At 42.3% G+C, this 24,358-nt stretch overlaps 2 protein-coding genes across 3 annotated transcripts; both read left to right on the top strand.

Moving 5' to 3' along the window:
• Window positions 1-3,117: 3,117 nt before the first annotated feature.
• Window positions 3,118-10,092, top strand: LOC125395449 (uncharacterized). Its single transcript, XM_048426854.3, is given in 5 exon segments — window positions 3,118-3,287; window positions 6,210-6,336; window positions 7,976-9,402; window positions 9,404-9,438; window positions 9,440-10,092. Coding segments are annotated over 5 exon segments (1,662 nt in total). The 5' UTR covers window positions 3,118-3,254; the 3' UTR covers window positions 9,480-10,092.
• A 2,295-nt stretch (window positions 10,093-12,387) lies between these two features.
• LOC125395450 (uncharacterized) lies at window positions 12,388-20,410 on the top strand. 2 transcript variants are annotated; one of them, XM_048426855.3, is made up of 4 exons: window positions 12,388-12,629; window positions 13,115-13,153; window positions 15,418-15,544; window positions 16,839-20,410. In XM_048426855.3, the coding sequence occupies exons 2-4, from the start codon at window positions 13,139-13,141 to the stop codon at window positions 18,092-18,094; spliced, it is 1,398 nt and encodes a 465-aa protein (XP_048282812.3). In that variant the 5' UTR covers window positions 12,388-12,629; window positions 13,115-13,138; the 3' UTR covers window positions 18,095-20,410. The 2 variants fall into 2 exon arrangements, with proteins under 2 accessions (XP_048282812.3, XP_085543567.2); XM_085687441.2 differs by having other exon boundaries at window positions 15,415-15,544.
• Window positions 20,411-24,358: the final 3,948 nt, after the last annotated feature.

Here is a 24,358-nt window from a genome sequence, read left to right as displayed (position 1 = left end):
GTCCACAGATAGGAAAAAAGATCATGTTCTCCCTCTACTATCATTTTTCTAAATGTACACAGATTCTAACTGCATTTGAAATACCTATCCTTATACTCTTATTTTTACTCAGTCCAGTTCACACCTCTCATTCATAGACCCTTATGTTTGAAGTTGATAGAATTTAACATGAAGAACACAAATGATCCAAATGCAGAGAGTGACTGACTGTGGAGTTCTGATATATTTCACACCCTCTCCTCTCAAGCTGAGGGAACTTCATGGAACATGGGGTGCAAAGGTGTTCAAAGCCAAAGATCAGAGAAGAATACTTGGAAATGGTATCATCTGGATACACAGGCATTTACATTTCTGACATCTCAACGGCTGTGTTTGCCTGCACAAGATCTATCTAGTTACTGGTCCAGCATGGACTGTGAGGGGGACACAAGGCCCACCTCTAGCTAAGAAACTACAGACAATTTACTAGGAATGACAAAGGGAACTTTCTTCAGATGTGGATTCCAGAATAGGTTGCCTCTACTATTTCTGGCAATTCTACAGTCATGAGCATGTGTATAAAGCTAACTGAATTTAATAGATTATATGCACTTTCATAGAGAAGGGGGAGGGTATAAAGATGGTAGGAAGGGTTCAAGGGAGGCAGAGAGTAAAGGATGTATTTGAACAAAATACAATGCATTTATGTATGAATTTCTAAAACATGTTTTCCTCTAGCCACCTCTAGTTCTGTTATCATCACCAAGTACTTAATTTGCTACAAACAATGGCTCTTCTAGATGTACACATACAGTTTCCCTTTTATTTTCAATTATTATGATTGTCATTTTAACAAAGGATTTAAATTACTTAATTTTCAATTACATGGTAAAGCTGGAATCTATGACTATAAAAGAGAACACAGAATTTAGAATGCTGAATGGTTTCTTACATGTTTATCACATGTATGTAGTTACTTCTGTGTGTGTGTGTGAGAGAGAGAGAGAGAGAGAGAGAGAGAGAGAGAAAGAGAGAGAAAGAGAGAGAGAGAGAGAGAGAGAGAGAGAGAGAGAGAGAGAGAGAGAGAAATTGGGCTTTTTATACCAGTGTCTCATATGGAAGCCACTGAATTGATAGCCTGATGGAACGCCAGTCAACTGCTAGGAAAAGCTACAGTTCTCTAATTTGTGTGAGGAATTGACCATGTGTGGGAAGCTCTGTGGAAATATATGTCCATTTGAGGCAGATAAACATGAAACACATGCAACAGCTCAGTGCAGATGAGCCAACTCGGGAGTATAATGACATTTAAGAGCTTTAGTGCTCAACAGTGAAGAGTCTACCTCAGGGCAGAAAGTACTGCCAAAATCAAAGAATGGAACCAGTTCCAATAAGGCTATAGACAAACCTTCAATTCACATCCATTAAAGCCATGAGTACTTCTATAATTGTGCAAGCCTGTTAAAAGAGGAAGTCATGAGAAACAAATGTCTAAGGTAGTTACTATATGTGTACAGCTAACATTTTATGTACATGTAAATACTTGTATATACAAAAACAGAAGGGGAGTGAAGGAAAGAGACTACCAGGAAACAGAAAGGGACTGGGGACAAAAGGATATTATGTCTAAATTACACAGAATTCTCTATGAAAACTAAATAAATGAGAGCTGAGGACATGACACAGTTGGTAGAGTGTTTTCCTACTATGCTCAAAGCCCAGAGTTCAATCCCACTGCACAAACTGGGCATGGTGACTCAAAATTATAACCTCATCACTCATGACATAAAGGCAAGAGGATCACTGTCATCCTCAGTCACACAGCAAGTATGAGTGCAGCCTACAATAAGTGAAACCTAACCTTTAAAGTAAATGGATAAATAAAACAATAAAGAAATGGAAAGACTAATTACTCTGATTTCTTTACATTAGTGTTGTACTTGCTAGTTCCATGTCAATTTGACAGAATAGAGAATCATTTGGGAAGACATAACCTCAATTTAAAAATATCAGTGTAGGCAGTGTTTTTCGTTGGGACCTTGATCATCTCTGTTCCACCAGTTGCTTCTGAAATAACCACTCAGAGACTTATTAACTGGAAATGCTCAGCCAATAACTCAGGCTTATTACTAAGTATCTTTTACAACTTAAATTAATTCATTCCTATCAATCTGTGTTCTGACCAAGGCTCATGGCTTTAACCTCTTCTGCATGTCCTGCTTTCTTCTTGTATGGCTGGTGTCTCCTCCGACTCCACTCTTCTTATTCCCAGCTTTCTCTCTGCTCTGAAAACCATGCCTAGCCATCGGCCAATCAACCTTTTATTAACAATGAGAGTCATACATATTTACAGTGTACAAAGTTTGTTCCACAGCATAACACTGGCCTGTAGACAGGCTGTGGCACATTTTCTTGACTAACTATTGGTCATTGGTGATGGAGGACCCAGCTACCTGTGGGCAGTGTCATTCCTGTATATGTGGTCCTGGATGCAGCAAGTCATGGGGATCAAGGCAGTAAGCTTCACTCCTCCATGGCACCTGCTCCATTTCCTGCCTCCAGGTTTCTGTCAGACTTGGGTTCCTGCTATCACTTCTTTCAGTGCTGGATTTTTACATGAAAGTGTAAAATTCCATAAATGTTTTCCTCCCAAAGTTGATTTCTATTATTTTATTTATTTCTTTTGGTCATGAGGTTTTATCGCAACAATAGAAACTCTGACTAATACAAGTGTCTACGTGTTCTAAAATATCACACTGAACTCCATAAATATTTAAAATTTTACAAAAGAAATTTAATTTAAATAAGAAAGTAAGGAGGAGAAAAAAATGAATATAAGCGGGGGGGGAGAAATGGGTAGAGAAAGAAAAGAAGGGAGGGAGGGAGGAAGAGAGAGAGGTAGGAAAAGAAAGAGGGAAGAAGGAGGGAGGGAGGAAAAACACTTCCCGTTTCCTAAACTTATGAGGTTGGAGAGTTACTTTGGCAAGAGTTCTCTTGGTTATCAATGGCACAAGCCTGGATCCTCTGGAAACTACGTTGCCCAGAATGCAATTCGCCAATGCCATTAAAAGGCTCCTAGACCAACCTCTCTGCGTCCATCCCTTCATCAGGGAACTTGCTGCACTACTCCGGGAAGGCCATGTTCATCCTCATGTTCCCACACTGCTCGTGCTAGCTGTGCGGGTTTGGGTTCCAGCGGAGCGCTGTCCCGCTCCGTTCTGGCTAGCTGAGGAGCTGCCTTGGTTTCGCTGTTCCCGTGGCACCAGCGGAATCCGATGGTGATGACCAACCCCAGCGACCCAGCTCATGTGAGTGCTGCGTTGCTTGCGCTTCCCTTCACCCTAAAGCTTAGTGCACGACCATCAGCAGAGTAGAAATCTCTGTGTTCAAAACAGTGCCATCCCTACATATGGGCTCCCATTTCCGAGTCCAGAGTCAGGCTGTGGGAGCGTGCTGAGCTGGGTGCGATCACAGCCAGAAGCTGGTGGTCGGAGCTGAACTCAGCACAAAGTCCGATTTCGGCTTATTTGAAGTATTCTATGCTTTCTATCTGGATGTAGAACCGTTTGGAAAAGGATCAGGTGAAGCCCAGAAAAAAGTTGAACTGTGTGCAAATTTTCATAGTAAGAACGAACATTGGGGATTTGAGGGTTGAAAGATGTCCATCATCAAGTTCTTCCCAGGTCACCTGGCTTAAGGGCTGAGCAGGGAAAGCAGAGAAATGAGGAGGCCTGACCAACCATGGGTAATGGCTTCTCACCACCTACCTTTTCTCAGAAGTTCGCGTGACCATTCTAGGGCCTCACTGGGGCTGGTCCCGTTCTTTGTCCTAGGGATTGTGTTCTGGAATCTGTGACCAAACTTGGCCTGCAGACCCGGAACAGACAGTACAGGGGACTATATGGACTGGTTATTACGTGCTAGAACCAGAACAAATGAGGTGTGGAAGTGTTACCGCTTAGATAATTTCTTCTGGGTGTATTTGGTTATTGGCCATTATGGAATAGAAATTGATGTGATGATCTACAAAATCTCTTAGTCCCTTAATGATGGCAGTGAATGAGAAAAACAGTCCAGTGACAGAGCAGCACCATGACAGTGGTAATGCTAGGGGACGGCTAACATTCCTGGTGTCTGTAGAAGGCAGGGGAGAGGATCATCACTTCCTCATCTGGCCTGAGAACCCACCAGGGCTGATCCACTCTTCCCACATCTGTACTGGTCTTGTGGAGTGCCAGAGCCAGAGCAGTGCTTCTCAACCTGTGGCTAGCAACCCATGAGGAGAGTGGAACGCCTCTTTCACAGAGGGTACCTAAGAGCATAAGAAAGCAGGTGTGGTTACGATTTATAACAGTAGCAAAACTACAGTTATGAATTAGTAATTAAAAACGGAAATCACTTTATGGTTGGGGGTCACCGCAACATGAGGAACTATGTTACAGGGTTGGAACATTAGGAATCTAGTGGAATTCTGTAGTCACCCTTAGTGTACTTGAGGAGGTTGAGGTAGGTCATACTTTTAGGGGCATAGACATTAATTGGAAAGAGTCACAGGGTCTCATGTAGAAGGACATTGTGACAGGCCACTGAATGGGGTCAGGAGAAGAGAAAGGCAGTGAGTATAGAGAGGATACATCAGTTTCTATATAGTTGAAGAAGGTGATGTGTGTTTGAGATCTGCAGGTTTTCCTGGCTGGCTAAAGTTAAAATGTGGAAGTCATGCAATCTACTGTGATTTCTGTATGGTTGCGTCCCCAACCCCATGACTTCATGTATTGGAATATAATCCTAAGTGTCAGGTATTAATAGGCTAGAAACATATCTGGGTGAGGTGTTTAGAATCTTTGAGGAGTGGTTAGGATAAAATTGACTCATTAAGGTTGTCCTCCTCACCCGTGGCTGAATCCAGATGTCTTTATAAAAGAGGTAACATACACATGGCTTCCTTACTTCTTATCTCATCATATGCTGCTCTCCTGCCTCAGGACTCTGCTTGTACCAAGAAGGCTATCACCAAAAAGACCTCGCACCTCAGCCACAAAGAAAACATACTTCTTTCCTTTATAAAGGAGCTTGCCTTATGTGTTGTTATGTTAATGACAATAGACTAACCCAGAGAACTTGAGAGCAGAACCTCTGGCAGTGTGCACCATCAGGGATTCTGGACTGTATCAAGCTGTCAAGGACCCTTTGTGCTGTAACAGAGTGCAGGTTAGGAATTGCATGTCTGTGGAGATGAAGCTGAAACCAGTCACCCTTCAGAACTCCTGGGGAGAGGACTTTGTGGCCACAGGTGTATAATAGGGCTGTGAGGTGGGAGGAGATCGGAAGGGACAGTAGATCACAGTAAGGACAGCATTAGTTGGGATTTCAAGGGAGAGAGGAGCTTCCTTTAAGACATAGGGAAGGACATATGAAGAGATGGTTCAAGGTAACGGAGTAGAAGTGCCAACTACACTGCATAGCATTATGGGGACAAGCCTGCAGGGAAATCCTCTGGAATAAGGGGATCTCTGAGTTACAAATTCTGAAAAGCTGGCAGGAAATTCCACACCATTTAAGTACCTAGGAGCCAAGTCTTCAGTTGGATATAAGTTTATTTTGCAGCTTTGAGAGAGAGGGGCTGTGACGCCATGGCACAGTAGAGCTGTTTAACTGTGCCCCAGAGAGACAGAAGGAACCCTCCCATGAGCAAGCTGCAGGGGGGCTTGGTGCAATATCTTGATGGAGAGGCATTTGAAGTGTCTGTGTTCTGACTCGCTGGATGTCATGTTCTGAGTGATGAAGAGGAACAGAAAGAGGCCCCGGGAAAGGGATTGAGGTAGAGGTAGAAATGGGAATGAGGGCTTCTGAGAAGTGTGGTAAAGAGTGAAATGATACATGGGGAGGGTATGGATCCATGGCCGTAGCTTTGAGAACTATAGAAGGGTCGATAAGCTCCAAACTTCTTTTGTCAGAAACGTACCACTATGAAAACCCTTGGAAACTGACTGTGGGCTACATAAACCATGACCAGAGTTGAAATGTCATCCCATGTTGTCTTTCCCACAGTTGGTGCTTTCAGAGGACACAGTGATGGGTGGAACCATCATGAGAGTGGGCAGTGGCATCACCAATTATTTCCTCTATGGTTGGGATTACGAAAGGGGAAGAATTACTTGTAGGGAGGGAAGGATAACTTGGGATTCTAAGAGAGCTGATAATGGAAAGGTCTGTTCTCATTGTGGCAGGACTTTGTGACTTTTGAGGATGTGGCCATCTTCTTCTCCAAGGAAGAGTGGAGGCTCCTCGATGAGGCTCAGAGGCAGCTGTACCTTCGTGTGATGCTAGAGAACTTTGCACTTGTAACTTCACTAGGTAAGGCCCCATACCCAGCCCATCCATTAACTCATCAGTATCAGTTGTTTCCAGTACAGATAGCTTTGCCATTTCCAGAGCAAGATTTTTGGTTCTGTTAACTTCTCTATTATCTTCTCATATTTGGAGGGACTAGCTGTGTGCACTGTTCCAAACAGTGCCATAAGAGTCTGGGCATCAGGTACCCTGTATCAGTAAAATAAGTCTCATGTTTATCTACCTTTTATGGTTATTGTAACCTAAATATGTGGCGCTTTGTTTCTCAGTTTCTGCACCTCTTCTTAAATGATAGCTCCTCTTGACTGCCAGAGTCAGAAATGACAAGCAGTGTCCTGATCAATATTTATTTATACAGGACTGTGAGGTGCTGCCAACATCCTCCTTCAAGAGTGTTACATCCTGGGCATGTAGTAAGCTGAGTCTCTGGGCCAGTGTTGGAGGCTCATCCACTCTGTCTTGTGTTTCTCTTAGAACTTACTTCATGCAAGTTCCATGCAGATTCATGACAAGGGACGTGGAGATAGCCCTGGATGCTTTACAGTGTAGTACAGTCCCAGAGATCAATCGCCCTTGATGAGTTTCCCAGTGAGAGAAGGAGACTTATTTCCTGTTGCTCTGTACCACCTCCTCTGTGACCTTTCCCAGTGCTCATACACATGCCCTGTAAAGTGTCCATAGATGGTTCAATAGTCCTTAAACACGTCTGACATCTCCTTAACCTTCAGCACAGAATTCCAATGTTCCCAAACAATAAGGTCTTACTGAATGCTGTTGACTGAAGAATATGTTGACTCTCCTGTTTGTGATAGAATTCAGTCTTGTGTCCCTTGTCTCATGAGGTTTCCATATTTTGTGGTACCTAACACTCCCTGACAGCCCCTTCCTCACCTCACCCACATCGAACTCTCTCTTCCTAACATACACCATGTATGTTAATACACCATGCCCTCATGCCTTGCTTCTATCCACATTTTTAAAGATATCTAAAAATCAAGCCGTAGATATATTCCTCAGTTGTTGAGGGAAAGCCCTGGGGCAGTGGCTTTCTACATTCCTAATGCTGTGACCCTTTAATGCAGTTCCTCATGTTGTAGTGACCACCCCCAACCATAAGCTTATTTCATTGCTACTTCAAAATTGTGATTTTGCTGCTGTCATGAATCATAATGTCAATATCTGATACCCAGGATATATGGTATGCCATCCCCAAAGGAGTTGCAACTCATAAGTTAAGAAATCGTGCCCTGGGGTAATTCCTGGCACCATGAAAATCTAAAAAATAAGAATTAAAAAAAATAAAGTCACTTTACCTATTGGGCTATGGGTGTAGTTTAGTTTTAAAAGTCACAAGCTTAGCTTTACAAGCATACTTGCTTAGCATGTATGAAGCTGTGCGTTTGATCACTAATACCACATACAAGGGCAAGGTGGTGTACACCTGTTCAGACTGGAGAATCAAAAATTCAAGGTAATCCATAACTACATGGTGGGTTTGAGGTGAGCTTGGGATACATGAGAACTTATGAGAAAAATAAACAGTAATAAAATATACAGGTAATTTTACAGAAAATATTTTAAAACATGAATAATGTACCTTCTCCATAATAAATATATTTCACAATAATTTCTTTGTTTTCAGATTGCTGGCAAGGACTAGAGAATGGAAAGCTACCTCTTGGTCGAGTTTCTGTCAAAGGATCATCACTGGTCAGGACCCCAAAAGCAAGTCCAGCTAACCAGGAGTCTCACCCACATGACATGTATTTGCCAGTCTTGAACGGCATTTTGAACCTGGTCAATCAACTTAGGCAGAAATCACATTTGATCAGTATGTGTTCAAACCTTCTCCAGGACCAGAATCATCCCAACTCAGAAAATACCTTGAAAAGATACTCACAGATACTTGCCTCACTGGTGAAGAACTACAGAATTCATGTGTCACAAAAGCCCTTTCCCTCTGCAGACGTTGAAAAGAACTTCCCAGATGCACTTGACATTATTCCTCCACAGACCATTCCCATTTGTGAGCAAGCGAACCTAATCAATGAATGCAGAGAGGGCTTTCAAACTAGAATAGGGTGTCCCAAGAGGAGTGAACACAGAGAAGCCTCCAGCCGTGAACACACTCAGGATCACCACCCAAGAGCCAGTGCTGGAAAAAGACTTTCTGAGTCTATTAAATATGGGAAAGTCCACCGCCACAAAAACTCTTTTACTCATCCCTCCAGAGTCCACGGTAGAGAAAAGTCTTACAAGTGCAATGAATGTGGAAAATCTTTTCGACAGACTTCCCACCTAAATAACCACCTCAGAATTCACACAGGTGAAAAGCCCTATGAATGTGGTGAATGTGGAAAATCATTTACCCAAAGAGATACCCTCATTAAACATTACAGAGTCCACACAGGAGAAAAACCCTATGTGTGTGATGAATGTGGAAAGTCCTTTAGACAAATTTCCAACCTTACTGAACACCGCAGAATCCACACTGGAGAAAGACCTTATGAGTGTGATGAATGTGGGAAATCCTTCGGATGCAAATCAACTCTTGTTAGGCACCGGAGAACTCATGCAACCGAAAAGCGTTATGCATGTGATGAATGTGGAAAATTCTTCACACACAGCCGTAATCTGCTTGAACACCGGAAGATTCACACTGGAGCAAGGCCTTCTGGATGTGATGAGAATGGGAAATCCTTTATCCAAAGAGACACACCCAACAAAAACCACAAAACTCATATTGCAGAAAAGCCTCATGTGTGTGGCGATTGTGGGAAAGCATTCATTTACAAATCTAGGCTTGTTCGACACCAGAGATCTCACACTGGGGAGAAACCGTTCGAGTGCAAAGAATGTGGGAAATTTTTTCAAGAAAGCAATGGTCTTATGCAACACCAGAAACTTCATACTGGATTAAAGCCTTTTAAGTGTGGCCAGTGTGGTAAGTCTTTTGTCCAAAAATGTCACCTCTTTCAACACCACGTAATTCACACAGGAGAAAGGCCATATGAATGTGGGAAATGTGGGAAATCTTTTCCTCAGCAGTCTAGTTTCTTACTCCACCGAAAAGTCTCACACCATGGAGAGGCTTCATGGAAATAACTTGCAGAAATAGTTTCAGTCCAAGGTCTAATGTCCTTTAGCTCTTGGAATTTTATACTGTGCTCACGAATACATGGACCTGCAGCAAATGTTCTCGTTTTTGTTTCTTGTATTTTTCTTTTCAGTATTAACTTTATAATATGGAACTACTTGCTCGAAGTTGAAACTTATATTATCAAATATCCGGGATGTTTTTATTCTTTGTGAGTTCATGCATGGGTGTGGTTCACAGGAACTGCTCCATACATGCTGATGTGATTCGGGCCCTTGTCTGAGTTATGCTCAAGCCATTTTCTCTGGTAGAAACCATCTTCCTCTATCAGCTTGCTCACTGTGCATTGGTCTCCTCAACATGCAAAGGAAAGCTGAACATCTGATAGCTCCCTGGAGGAAATCGTGAGCAAAACCTTAAGGGGAGAATGGTTTTTGTTTTGTTTTGTTTTGTTTTCCGACTGATTGAAACATACATCTGTCATGATTTTTTTTTACCAGGGGGAGCTAGTCTTCAATCTGCTGGGGTTTTCCAGCATTGTCTTTCCTGCATAGAGATTGTTGTCTCATACTGACACTGTGGTTAATTTTGCCAGTCCTCCATTTACCAACTTGTGACTACCATTCTCTAGTCTATACATTAATAAACATGTTTACTCTTGGGTCTGCCTGAAGTCTTTGGGATCCTTTTTAGAATTCTCGGTGGGAGAAGACAAAATTGAACTCTGCATAGATCAACAGCTTTTGTGGGGATCTCATTTTGTCTTGTAGGTACAGCAGAGTCAAAAGTATTTCTCATTTCTTCCTTCATCTAGTTCTCTGTCTAAGACCTAGGCATGTAGAGTTTTGTAGTCTAAATTTGTGGCCTTCATACTGAAAGGGTTTATTGTTTCTGCCCTTCTAGTGATAGCATGAATTTGTTCAGCTGTGACACTGTAAAGGTGAGGTTTTCGCCTGCTGTGTGACCTGTCTAGAAATTCACATATGATGGTTTTATTCAGGCTTGGTAAGAACCAGATGTGATCCCTAATTGAAAATGTAATACTGGGTGTGATAAACCCAGAAGAGCTTTACAGCAAAGCAAGTGAACTCTGATTATTGCAAACATTCCTCACAAGTCTAGTGACCATGCCTTCATTTATTTCTAGAGCCTCCTTGTACTGTTTAGGAATGTATAGATAGCTTTACTGTGTGACTGTTAACTGTCAGATTGAAACAGTCCATCCATATGCTGAAAGGAAGCTGAGACAAGTCAAAATAGCTTCAGAAAATCCTTGAAACTGAGCAGATTCTCTAGGCCGCTTCTTCCTAAGTGTAAGCAAGCCAGGCTGCAAAGAAGATCGAGACCAAACTAGCTGCCAAGAAGAAGCAGAATCCAAATCCAGCCCAGCTGCCTGGGAGAAGTTTAGACCAATTGAGTCACTTGGAAAGGACGCTTGAAAGGAAAGATCAACTCAGAACCCTCAAGGCCAAGTTCTCAAAACAGGAAATTTATTTGCCCCAGAGGGACAAAGGGAAGGGAATAGGAAACAAACGTGAGACAGAAGGAAGAGGGAGAAGGAGAAGTGGCAGGGATAATTGTGACTTATATACTTTGATAGCTGGACCTTGGTAGTCAACCTCAAGAGGAGGAAGTGACCAAATACAAGAACAGACCCTGTGGGCACGCTTTAAGAATGCAACCTAATGGCTTTTAGCAAGGTAGAGGGAATGGGAGAGAGGAGCAAGGCCTGCTAGAGCCCTGTTCTTCACGCTCACCATGCTCAAGCCGGCCATAGTTCCTTCCACACTCAACCTGTTGAGTTGCCTTTTGCTGTAGGTATTTGTTGTTACTTTTGTTTCTTTGTTTGACTTAGGGTTTTGCTGTGTAGCCAGGCTGGCCCAAAACTAATGATTTTCTTGCCAACAGGGTACTGAAATCAAATGTTGTACATTATCATCTTGAGGGGACAAATTCAGCTGTTTATTTGGTCTAGAGATTGACCTATGCTAAATACACAAATGCAGAAAAACAACTTTTCCCACACTAAAAGTTTCAGAATTGCTTAAACTCTGTTCACCTTTGTCTTGTGGCAGTTTCAGACTGTGGCTACACTTCACCTTAGTTTATGACCAAGTTGGTGGCTACAGCACTTCTGGCACCACATCTGCAGGTGCCAGGCTGGGTCAGTTTGCAAAGGTCTTTGCTCTCAGAAGAGAGGGAGTTGTGATGAACTTGTGGGCCTCATACTCATCTTATTTTTCTAGAGATGCATCTATGCGCCTCATGATATCCAGGAAATTCAGCTAACTCTCTAGCTTCTGGATATATATTTGAAGCTTAAGAACCCATGTGTGATCTGTAATGCATCCGCTGAGGGGACAGAAAGGAAGGACAACATAAGCATCATGAAAAATGGGGCGGGGGGGGCGGGAGAATACCAGGGGAAGGCTGTAGTGTAACACACCTCGAGATATAGATGAGACTCCCCCAAGATATTCTCCAGCAGTGGATTGGGAGGCTAAGGGCCCACAGCCGGTTCTGGAGGCTAGGCATTGGCTTCCATCAGGATGTCTGTCCAGCATTTGGGCACAAACTGAAGAAGTTTCTGCTCCCTCAGGTCCTAAGTCTTTCCAGCCAAACACAGCCCTTTGCCCTCCAGTGTAGCTTACTTACAGCCCTTTGGGGTATTCTGTTGGCACCCTGGTTGGAAAACACTGGGGTGCCCCAAGACAAAAAGATAGGAAAACAGAACAGAAAACAAATAGCTGGAAAAGGCTTGTTTGCTACCGTCCATGCCGACATTTCCCAGCATCCCGCTTAGCCTTTGTTCCAGGTGATGGAGGGGTCCACAGCTTTCACACGCATAACTAGGAGGAACTACGTTACCCAGAATGCGCTAGTCATAGGGAGAGGAAAATTAAACCAATGAACATTAGGAACGGTACCATTTTCGGGTTCTTACTGGTAGGATGGGGCGGGACTTCCGGCTGCTCTCTGTGGCGCTCATTTTAGCGGTTTTTGGGTCCGTTATAGCTGACCGTGTGCAGGACCCCTTTGTCCAGTGATAGGGGACGAAGAGTCTGAAGGAGCGGTTCTAGAGATAGCATTCATCGCATGCCGGGCGCTGGCGGCGACAACTTTGCCCAGGTCCCCGTCCCCATCTCCCTGCGGTCTGTATTCGCCTAGTTGGATGGTTGCGCACACGCACCAGGCTTAGGTAAGTGCTGCGACATCTGAGGCTCCCTTGCTCTCATCTCTTATCTTGTAAAATCCGAGTGTGGGAGTCCACTTAAGTCGCTTCTCCCTAAATCCCTGTTCGTGATTGGGGGTTCTTATGTGCCAAGCCACTGTGATGAGACGTGGCAGAGTGTGTGACAGCCAGGGCCCCAGGGTGTGGAATTTCTTGGACCGATGTTGAAGCCTGGAATCTTTAAGCTGTAATAGTAAGATGAAGAAGGTTATCCTTATCCCTACGACATAAGAATTCATGTACAGAGAAAAGACAAAATCACACAGACTTGAGTGTGGGTGTTCGGTTTTCCGAAAAGCTGCTCACGGTGCGGGTTGAGTCATTAGGGCCCCACAGGTAACAAATGAAACGAAGTCATCTCCCAGGTCATTTTGTTCCTTGTTGGGAGAGTGTATAGGAAGACCCAAGGTTTGGGTCCCTGCCATTGATTCATGATATCTCTCTTCTCACAGGTATCCATTACTGCAGAATTGGATATGGCCCTTATGCAGGTGAGGAGAGTATGTTTCAGACTGTCATTTCTCATGACCATTTCTTGGGTCAAAGAACCCTTAACAAACCCAAGCACAGGGTCCTGATTCAGTGTTGGAGGTTCTTTGGAGTTGTTCCCAATGGTAACAAACAATAGAATGAGATTGAGCCAGGCATTGGAATGTGTAAACGCTTGGAGATCATTCATAGATTCCCCCACCCCAAGTGTTTGCTGCTATGGGAACTGAATGAAAGCAGCAGGGTAGGATTCAGACATAGAATGAATTTCAGTATCTGCTTTAGAGTGATGAGAGCAAGGGGACATTTACAAACAGGGATGGGGCGGGAAGGGAGATGATCTAATGTTAGTCACATCAGCCTCCATGTTCCGGTAGCATGGAGAACCCAGTTGTTGTGAGGGAGACAATAAGATGCCCAAGGAGGATGCTGCTCTAGTAGTCCAGGTGAGTGTTAATAGTAACTAGACCAGAATGAAGGTAGAGGAAGTGGTAGGAGTCTAGATTAGTTTTGAAATTAGTGCTGCGTAGGGTCTCAGTTTTTAAAGAAGGGAAGGTAATAGTCAAATATTGGTTCAGGCTCTAGAACAGTGGTTCTCAACCTTCCTAATGCTGTGGTCCTTTAATATAGTTCCTCATGTTGTGGTGACACCCAACCATAAAATTACTTTTATCACTACTTCATAGCTGTAATTTTGCTACTGCTATGAGTCATAATTTGAAATTGTATGTTTTCTGATGGTCTTAGGGGACCCCTGTGAAAGGATTGTTCGGTCCCCAAAAGGGTCGCATTCCACAAGTTGAGAACTGCTGTTCTAGGAGTTTAAGATCTGGAAGGATGAAAACTTGGTCAGATGGTATATAAAGCTGGGATTCAGGTTCATTTTCATCAAGGATATTTTAATTAATTGCTTTTAACTACTTCTAAGTTATTCCAAAGATCAATGAAGGAAGATGTCATGTGCGTGGGTGACCTTATAGGTATGGAATTTGGGAAGTGGCTTAAGATGGATACATCCAAAAAAGAACCAGTCAGTATTTGCTGCAGAGGTGGTTGTTTATTGTAATTAGGAGTAGTTCTGTTTCTCACAGTTGGTAACGATAACTCAGGGAAGGAGGGGCTGTGAAAGAGTCTCGGATAGCTAGGTAGAAGTGATAGACATTAGAAACACAGTCGTGAGAGAAGTGGAGATAAATGGACACGATAAAGAGTATGGTCAAAGTCTCTAAGGCACAAAGCAGTAAGGTAGTCACAGTGTCAGCAACACTAAGTAGAAGGTGGCCTGAAGCCAGGACTGAAGGGTTTTTGTCTCCTCAAAATTCAGTTGTTGTATCCTAATTTGTGTGACCTTTGAGAGATAATCAGATCATGAGGATACATGCCTTTTACGTAGGATTAGTGGGTGTCCTTATAAAAACATGCCAGGAAACTAGCTAATGTTCTTTCCCACCGTTTGAAAATACCAGAGGAAATCAATGGTCTATAACCGTGGAACAGAGCCATCACTAGAAACTGCTAATAACTGCACCTTGATGTCAAACTTTAATCCTTCAAATCAGTGAGAAATAATTTGTGTTTTAAAAGCCACCTAGTGGATAGCATGTTGTTAGAGCACCCAAACCCAGGCCCCACGAGTAGTGCCTATTCCTCACCCTATAGCCTTAGTGAGATTTTGTTGTGATCCTGTGTGTCTGTGAAATTTTATTCAGGAAGACAGGTAATTCGAGGGACACAAATCTGCATCTGTGAGTTAATGAATATGGAATAGAGAGTCCCTGATGTTCTGAACCACTTATTAGAACTGATTAAGAACAAAAGTAAGGCTGTGATTGTCTAGGGGGTGTGAAGATCAGCAGGAGCAGAAGACAGTGGTATGTGAGACAGCAAGTGGTCCCGGGTAGCGATGACTGAAGCAAAGCACAGGTGGCTGTGACACAGGATCCTTGACTGCTTATGGCAATCCGGACAATTGTCAGGGAGAAGGGTGAATTTACATCTGATTGTATCTAAGAGGGACTGTCAGGAGGACCCCTGAGAAACTGTTTGACGAGAACAAATATAGCCCTACGTGCCAGTTTATATGGTATCATTGTGTCAGCTGCTGGAACTATTGGGCTATAATGGCTACCAATGGCATTGGGATCTGCTGTTGCTTTGAGGTAGAAGTGTGGGGAGGAGGGAGGACAGAGAATGGGTAAATAAGTGGGTATTCCTGGCAACATGGGGGTAAAGTTGACTGTGGAATAACCTGTCCCTGTTCTAGCAGGGCTGTGTGAGCTTTGAGGATGTGGCCATTTGCTTCTCACATGAAGAGTGGAGACTTCTTGACAAGACTCAGAGGCTCCTGTATCTCAGTGTTACGTTGCAGAACTTTGCACTTATAAACTCCCTGGGTAAGGCTTTTACATTCCCCTAGTATCCTGAGACTCTCTGTCCTCTTGCCCTAGAGACAGACTCATCCTTCCCACAGCCAGACCTGAACAGCTGCTAATTACTACATCTTCTGGGTATCTATGCTGTGTATGGTAGCACTGAGCTATGTTTACTATTCGCAGTAGATCATTCTCTATGTAACCCTAACTCCTGCTTCTTCTATTGAGTTATGGGAGCAGCATCCTGTGGTCATCCTAATTAGTGGGTGTCATCTTGCTTGTCTTGCCTCTGGCTGTGCCTAAAATCATGAGACTTGGCATCACAAGTGCTTCTCCTTGACTAACTGGCTTTTCTCGGGCTGCCTTTGGCATGGCTGCAGTTCTGGGACCATGGACTGTTCTTACTGGATCCTTCATTTTCAGTATTCCAAAGCTAGTGTTTCCTTTCCTGAGATCTGTGGTGATCTCTTTTGAGATACGCTATCACTGCTAGCCACTTGTTAGGTCTGTTTTTTCCTCTGGACCACGTTTCGTATGGTCACAAGTAAAAACACTATTGGGGGTAAAATGGAGGAATGTTCTTTTGTAAAGTCAACATGGAGTTTTCCTTCATAGGAGACCCAAGTGTGGTAAGTGACAGCTAGTGGAAGGTACACTTCCAGGCTGTCTTCAAAAATATCCTGTATCCACCATGGTCTAGGTGCAAGGGCTACCACCAAGCCTCATTTTCATAGTCTCTTCCCCAGGCATGGTGGGTTTGGGTTTTTGTTTTGTTTTTTCTGACTTCTTGTTTTATCTATCATCACTGGCACCTGGGTACACCATGTGGCCTCCATTCATGCCCTGTTCCTGTGTATTGTGCTACCCCTCTGCTGATCTACTGTGACCTCCCACATAAAGCTGAGCACATGCTCTTCATTTCCGATCGGCATGCATTCTCCAGTCTTGCAAGCAGCCTGCCCTCTGCAGCGCTTACACTTAGCACGAGCAGATGACATCCTGCTGCAATCTGGGCAGGAGGTCCTAGGGCTTTGGAGGCTACTCTATGATGAATGTCTGGCCACTGTTATAGTAGCTTAAGGCCATGGGTTTAGACATCTTTCCCTTGTGGTTTATACCATCTTGTTGGCCATCATTCAGTCAGGCCTTCCCGATTCTGTTGTCTCTAGTGACCTGATGTGGCAATACAACTCCTCCCTTAAACCACCACGATAGTTCCCTTGTCCTCAGGAGAAGCTTTGTGTAGCGTCTATGGATGATGGGGCTTCCACCTCCGAGCATAGTCAACATGCATTTCAGCAGTATTCTCTTTCAGGTTGTGGTCATAGAACAGAAGCTGAAGAGCAAAGAGTTTCTACACGAGCATCCCAGGCTTGGAGATCGGAGACAACTCCATCTGCACTGAAGAATCACCTCTGTGAAAAGTGTGTCCCAATTCTTCAAGACATTTTGCACCTACCAGATCTACCTGGGCAGAAACATAATGTAGAGGTATCTTCAAAATGTGATCAGCACCAAAAACATATTAGTACAGAAAATCCCTTGAAGAAGAACGCTGACAAGGCCTCATACTTGAAACGATGCCTGTTCCATATGTCAGCAAAGTCCTTCCCCAGTTGGGATGTTGAGAAGGACCTGCCAGACATACTGAGCCTTCTGAAGTCCCAGGTCTTTCCCAACAGTAAGAAGCCCGGCGAAAGCACTGAGGGTGGGAAAGAAACTCACAGTCATAGAAGTCACAGGTCAGGAGACTGTGGGAAGCCTTCCAGTCAAAAGCAAGCAGTCGTTCACCAGCCAAAAGCCTCTAATGGGAAAAAGCTTTATGAGTGCAACAAATGTGGGAAAACGTTCCGTGGCAAGTACTCGCTTGACCAGCACCAGAGAGTCCACACTGGAGAAAGGCCTTGGGAGTGCAGTGATTGTGGGAAACTCTTTAGCCAAACCTCCCACCTGAATGATCACCGTAGGATACACACTGGAGAAAGGCCTTATGAGTGCAGTGAATGCGGAAAATTATTTAGACAGAACTCCAGTCTTGTTGACCACCAGAAAATTCATACTGGAGCAAGACCTTATGAGTGTAGCCAGTGTGGCAAATCCTTTAGTCAGAAGGCCACACTTGTTAAACACCAGAGAGTTCACACTGGAGAAAGGCCTTACAAGTGTAGTGAGTGTGGGAATTCCTTTAGTCAAAGTGCCATTCTTAACCAACACCGGAGAATTCACACTGGAGCAAAGCCGTATGAATGTAACGAGTGTGGGAAATCCTTTAGCCAAAAAGCTACCCTTATTAAGCATCAGAGAGTTCACACTGGAGAAAGGCCTTATAAATGTAGTGAATGTGGGAAATCCTTCAGTCAAAGCTCCATCCTTATTCAACACCGGAGAATCCACACAGGGGCAAGGCCCTACGAGTGTGGTCAGTGTGGAAAGTCTTTTAGCCAAAAATCTGGTCTCATGCAGCATCAGGTAGTTCACACTGGGGAAAGGCCTTATGAATGTGACACATGCGGCAATTCTTTTAGCCAGTGCTCTAGCCTCATTCATCACCAAAAATGTCACAGTGCATAAGAAACCTCATGAAAGTAGCAAATGTGGATAAGCCTTCATCCCAAGGCCTAACGTCATTTAGCTCCTCCAAGTTCATACTTGAGAAAAGCCTTAGACTTGCCGGGAATGCCCTCTTTTAGTATTATGACACTAGAGAATCTTCTGAGGTTGATCTTAATTCTGCCCACTCCCAGGGGTTTGAGATTACTCAGGAGTTCAGGCATGAGTAGGTTCAGGACCTGCTTTGCCCTGAACCAGTCTGATTTTTAACTGTTTAAAGCATGGCTACAACTCAGCCTTTACCCTATTGTCTGCTGAAGGTGGCTACATTTTGTTTATCTGCTCCTTTTCAAAAGAGTAGTTTTTAATCAGTGTCACGTGACAGTTGGTGATTGTTTCCAACCTTCCGATTACCAGTTGGTCACTGCCTTCTTCCTGTTGCTCTGGTTTGTACATAAATAGATGCCTTATTCTGAAAGCTACCTTTATCCGTAGAGTCCAGTTTACTAGTGGGAAGGCTGGAAAACACAGACTGAGTTTTCTAGGAAATGGACAGTTTTGTGGATGTCTCAACTTGGTATACCTCTGCAGGGACAGCAAAAGGAGAGAAGCAAATGTTTATTACTGCCCAGGAACTCCTGGAGGGACTTCGTTATTGTAGTTTATGACTTGGAAACTTTCTGTGGTCATCCCAATGAGAGGTCTGCTGTTGCCATAAGCTCCTGAACTTGTGGAAATGGAATGAATTTGCTTTATTTTTTCTCAGAAGATGTCCTTTTAATGCCCATGAGACAGAGGAGAGGCAGCTCATAAGGGTCTACAAAGAATGTGCCCCAATAACAATCATTCCATAGGCTGGTGTCACTCGTTAGATGACCATATCTAGATGTGAACCATCACTGACATACAAGCGATGGGAATGGAAGAGTCTGCAGCCAGCCAGATGGAATGTGCCTCTTGTAAAAGTATAGTCTTTGTCTTTTGCTGTTTTCACAGGACCTAGAAATCTGTTTATGTCATTGTCAAAAAAAAAAAAAATCTAACGTTTTTTGGGATAGTGTGATCTTTCTTGTTTATGTACTGCCAATCTGTTGCTATAGAAATATGAAAATGAGATGGAGATCCTGTAGTCCAGGAATGTAGCTATTGTAATAACAATCCAGCTGCTGTATTTGCAGCCTGGTATGCTGTATTTGCAGCCTGGTATTATTTGTTGCATTAATGAAGGGCTGCCCTTACCCATGCATGAGGACAGAGTTGGATCAAAATGATGCTACCAAGCCTCCTGTTTTCCAGAAGGTGTGAGTTCCAGGTTTTGTATTCTGAGTCACTTTTTGTAAAGTTTATTAATGTAGTAGCGAAATGTAGTCATACCTATGGTTTATTCTTTGACAAGTCGTGTACTCGTGTGTGCTGATGGCCTTGCCTGTGATTTACCTCATAACCTGTTAGAATCTTCCCCCTTTTCCCAGACTTTTAAGTGTTCACTGTTTGACTCACAAGAATACAGTTTGTGAATGAAAACAAAAGTTGCTTTTTTCCTAAATATTTTTGGCGTAACATAATTATTTTGAGATTCATCACTGCTGCTTTTTAAATACCTTATCCTTTCTATTGCTCTACTGTGTTTGTTTTTTATAATTACAACACTACCCATAGATCTTGTTTTATCCATTCAGCTCTTGGTGGATGCTTAAGTTGAATCCTGTTACATATAAGACCACAATGAAAAAAGGCATATTACTCATTTTGCATATGGTTTATTTCTCTTGAGCCAGTAACTCAATATATGTGAATGTTTCAGTTTTTAAGAAATTGTCAAACTAATCTAGATTGATATAGACCAATGGTTGTTTCTCAACCTTCCTAATGCTGCAACCTTTTAATAGAGTTCCTCATGTTGTGGGGACCCCATATCCATAAAATTATTTTTGTTGCTATTTCATAGCTGCAATTTTGCTACCGTTATGAATTGTTGTGTAAATATGTGTTTTCTGATGGTCTTAGGCAACCCTGTGAAAGGGTTGTTCATCTCCAAAGGGGCATGATGCACAGTTTTAAGAATCACTAATCTAGACAGCTGTTGAACTCACTTGTCCACACTCTTGCTAGTGTTTGGTATGGATAATGTGTTTGCTTTGAGCCATTTGATCCATTTAAATAGATGTATAGTAATATAGACCATAGTTTTACTTGCTTTTTTGGTATTTCATGATAATGGGTATTTTTATGTGTTTATTTGTCAACTTATGTTTTTAAAACTTGTTTTTGTGTATTTTTGAGTGAAAATTGGTGTTATTGTCTTTTTCATTAATAAATAGATGTACACTAACAATATATATTAAGACTTCATTCTTTCATTCTTCAGTGGTTGATAGACTGGTCCTTGGTAAATGGTGGAAAATGTTTTTTTAATACTAGCACAATATTTTAGCAATTTTTCTCTTTAATTCACAGTGTAATAGTCACAGGCACTATATCCTTTAAACATTGTCTGCAATAGTAACATTTTCCCTGTCTCTTTTAAATCTAGCCATTTCACAACAAGCTAGTACTGGTTTGAATATTTAATTGCAATCCCAATCCCACCATGGACAATTCCAAACTACCACAATGATATTATCAAATATTGAGTTGGGAAGAGATATGCAATAGCATGTTCATTTTATCATCATATTGATTCAGTAGTCACAAATTACCTGAAGAACATAAATATGTAAATAAAACATTAGGAAATGACAACTTTTGATTGCTGCCTTTGCTTTTTAAAGATAATTTAATTGAGTTGTAGTTATCTTAACAAAATTATATATGTAAACACTCTATTTTAATATACATATTTAAAAACATGTTAAGTTTCCTAATACCCTTTTTAATCTATCCCTCTAAATTTAAAATGGGCATAAGGATATATTCCATCTTTATAATGAATATTTTCATCTATGCAAATAGTAAGGATTATGTGAGGAAAGCCTATGAATGCTTACAAATGAATTGTAATTAACTGTGCATATATAGATATATACATATTGCCAATTAGTTTTTGTCTGTGTGTGACAGTCTCATGTAGTCTAGGTTGCCCTTGAGTTAGTTCATTAGCTGAGACTGATCTTGGACTTTTCCTTCTGCCTCTGCCTGTCTAGGGCTGGGATTACACGAAAGTTCCACCCTGCCTGGTTTATGTGGTGCTGGAGAACAAATGCAGAGCTCCGTGCTTGCTGGATAAATACTCACCAGCTAAGCTACATCCCAGCCCTGAATTTTGATATATCTCTACTTTCTGATTTGTTTTGGTTTTGTTTTTCTTTGTTTTTATTTTGCGTTTTCTTGATGTCACTGAACTTACCTTATGACCTGATATCATATTACAGTTTCATGGGAAAAGAACCAATAGACAATGGATATACAGTTAAAAGGAAAGTAAGGTTAAATTGATTTAAACAAGGGCTGAATAGTTCCACTGTGGCTAGGAAGCCTAGAAAACCAGTTGTTGCCCAGTCTCTAAGAAGTTGGAACACTCAGAACAATAGGGCCAATGCTCCAACCACAGTCCGAGGCTATAGTTTGAGTCTCCCATTTAAAAGTTAAAGCCTAGTGTGGTGCACATGCCTTTAGCCCCAGAACTTGGGAGGCAGAGGAAGGTGGATCTTGGTGAGTTTGAAGCTAGCCTTAATCAGACCCTGTCTCGAATGAATGAATGAGTAAATGTTGAATGATCTGCAGTCTGGTGACTTCAAGTCATGGAAGAAGCAAAAAAAAAATTGCCCATTCAAGAGCAATCAAGCTTGGTAGTTGTATAGCAGCTTCACCCTTCTGGGCTTTGTTTGTTCAGTCCCATATTGATAATGCAGTGCCACGTCTTCCTCCTTTACTTTCCTGACCTGATGCTAATCATCCTTGGAAATACTGCCAAAAATCTTTCCAGAAAGGCCAATGAGATGCCTCAGTGTGTAATCCAGCTTGCCACCAAATTGATGGTGACCTGAGTTTGGCCCCTGAGGTCTACATGATGGGAGAAGGAAAATGACTCCTTCAAATTGTCCTGTGGCCAATACATGCATACACACAAGAGATAAATAGTTTAAAAACCCTCCCAGAAATGTGCTTTACCAGTTTTACTAGGCATCTTTCAACCCACTTAAGGTAACTAAGATTAACCATCACGAAAGGTTGATTAGATCTATATATAGTGATACTCCAATACACTATAGTTGGTTTGGTTATCTTTTATCTATTTACAGTGTGTGCAGACGCAGGTGGATCTCTGTGAGTTCAAGGCCAGCCTGGTCTACAAGAGCTAGTTCCAAGACAGGCCCCAAAGTTACAGATTAACCCTGTCTCAAAAAACAAGCAAGCAAAAGATCTTGAAAATAAATCAATTAAGAAAAACAGTACAGTGGGAGTAAGTATATGAAAATGGTTAACATCCTTAACTATGAAGGAAATGCAAATACAAACAATATTGATATTCTATCTCATCCCAATCAGAATGACTATCATTGAAAAAACAATGGTTTTTTCATTGTTTTTTGTTTTCAAAATTTTTGTTTTCATTGTTTTCATTCTTCATTCATTTCAAGAATGAAGCAGAGAGAATTCGTACACTGTAGGCAAAAATGTAAATTGAAATTAATGCTGTTGCTATGAGTATGGAAGTTCATCACTGAATTAATATACACATACACACACACACACACACACACACACACACACACACACACACACGTATGTAATCTGCCACTCCCTCGGAACACACAGGCCACTCTTGCCAGGGAAGCAGGGAAGCTAACTGCAGATCTTCACCTCAAGCCTAGTCCTTCACCGTCATCCCCAGCTAGACAGCAGAACACCTGCAGCAGCCTGTCCCACCACCACTGCATCTCTGGTTGGTCCCACAGATCTTTCCCTCCTAACCACCCTTCCTCCATGCATTGTTTTGTCTGTCTCCCCAACTCCAGCAGGAACTTCCTGCAAACACACAAGCCGCTCTAGTCAGGGAAGCAGGTAGACTAAGTGCAGATCTACATCTCTCTCTCCAGTTCTCCAAGTCAAATCCCCTGATGCTATCCCCAGCTCTGTACTGACCTACTATGTCCTTTCCAAACTCTCTACCCCCATTCCCAGGGGACTAACTAAGCAAATCCTTTCTTTCATGCTCCCTGAGACCTCCCCCAAGTCAATCCCTATTCCTAAGGGTCAGCACCCAAGACCTAGAAACATATTTTACCGAGTACACGCAAGGTCCACACCTGTCAGGACCCCAGATTTTTCTACAGGTAATATAGAATCACCACAGTATTCTAGGAACAAGTGAGAAAACAGAAACTAAGTGAGAACAAACCCACCCAACAAAGATAACACCAGATAACCGCAACTAGAATTACAGTCTTCTCAAAAAAAAAAAAAAAGCCTAGAAGCCAGCATAAAAACATAAATCAAAAGCCAGAAAGAATAGTATGTCTCCACTAGAGTCCAGTAGCCCTGCCTGAGCTGGCCCTGAATATTCCAACATAATGGGAGCACAAATAAAAGACCTTAAATCAGCCTTTATGAATAGGATAGAGGTTCATGAAGAGGATATGTTTAAACCCTGTAAAGAAATCTATGAAAATATAGTGGAAGGAAATGAGTAAAACTGTTCAAGACATGAAAGTGGAAATAGAATTAATAAAGAATACCCAAAATGAGAAAAATATGGAAATTAAAAATTTAGGAACTCGACAGGAACCATAGAGGCAAGCTTTACCAACAAAATACAAGAGATGAAATAAAGAATCTCAGGCATTAAAGACACAATAGAAGAAATGGATACTCCCTTCAAACAAAAGTCTAAAAACTGACACAAAACATCCAGTGTTGCAGGAATTCTGCCATTGGTCTGATAGCCAATTGTAAGAGTGAGTTGCCCAAAGGGAAGAGTTTTTATTGAAGGGTATGTGAGGAAATAACTGAATAAGAGGCCAGGGTAGGCCAAAGCTCTCTCTCTCTCTCTCTCTCTCTCTCTCTCTCTCTCTCTCTCTCTCTCTCTGGTATGGGTGATCTGGCAAAGTTTAGCAAAAGCACTAAAATCAACAGTTAATAAATGGAACCTCGTTTAACTGAGAAGTGTCTGCACAGCAAAGGACACTATCATTCAGAGAAAGCTGCAGCCTTCAGAATGGGAAATGATTTTTATCAACTACATATTCAATAAAGGACTGATATCGTAATGGGTAAAAAATATATTTTAAAAATGTTCAACATCCTTAGCCATCAGAGAAGTGCAAATCAAAACTGCTTTAAGAT

This window comes from Myodes glareolus, chromosome 1, assembly GCF_982192425.1.
Source record: "Myodes glareolus chromosome 1, mMyoGla1.1, whole genome shotgun sequence".
Taxonomy (NCBI): domain Eukaryota; kingdom Metazoa; phylum Chordata; class Mammalia; order Rodentia; family Cricetidae; genus Myodes; species Myodes glareolus.
The sequence above is the reverse complement of the archived record's forward strand: the minus strand, read 5'-3'. Positions and strand labels throughout refer to the sequence as shown.

Bases quoted from the DNA above. Each gene is read 5' to 3' on its own strand.
- LOC125395450 (XM_085687441.2), top strand. The intron at 15,545-16,838 runs GTAAGGCTTTTA...ATTCTCTTTCAG, and splicing joins TGCACTTATAAACTCCCTGG to GTTGTGGTCATAGAACAGAA.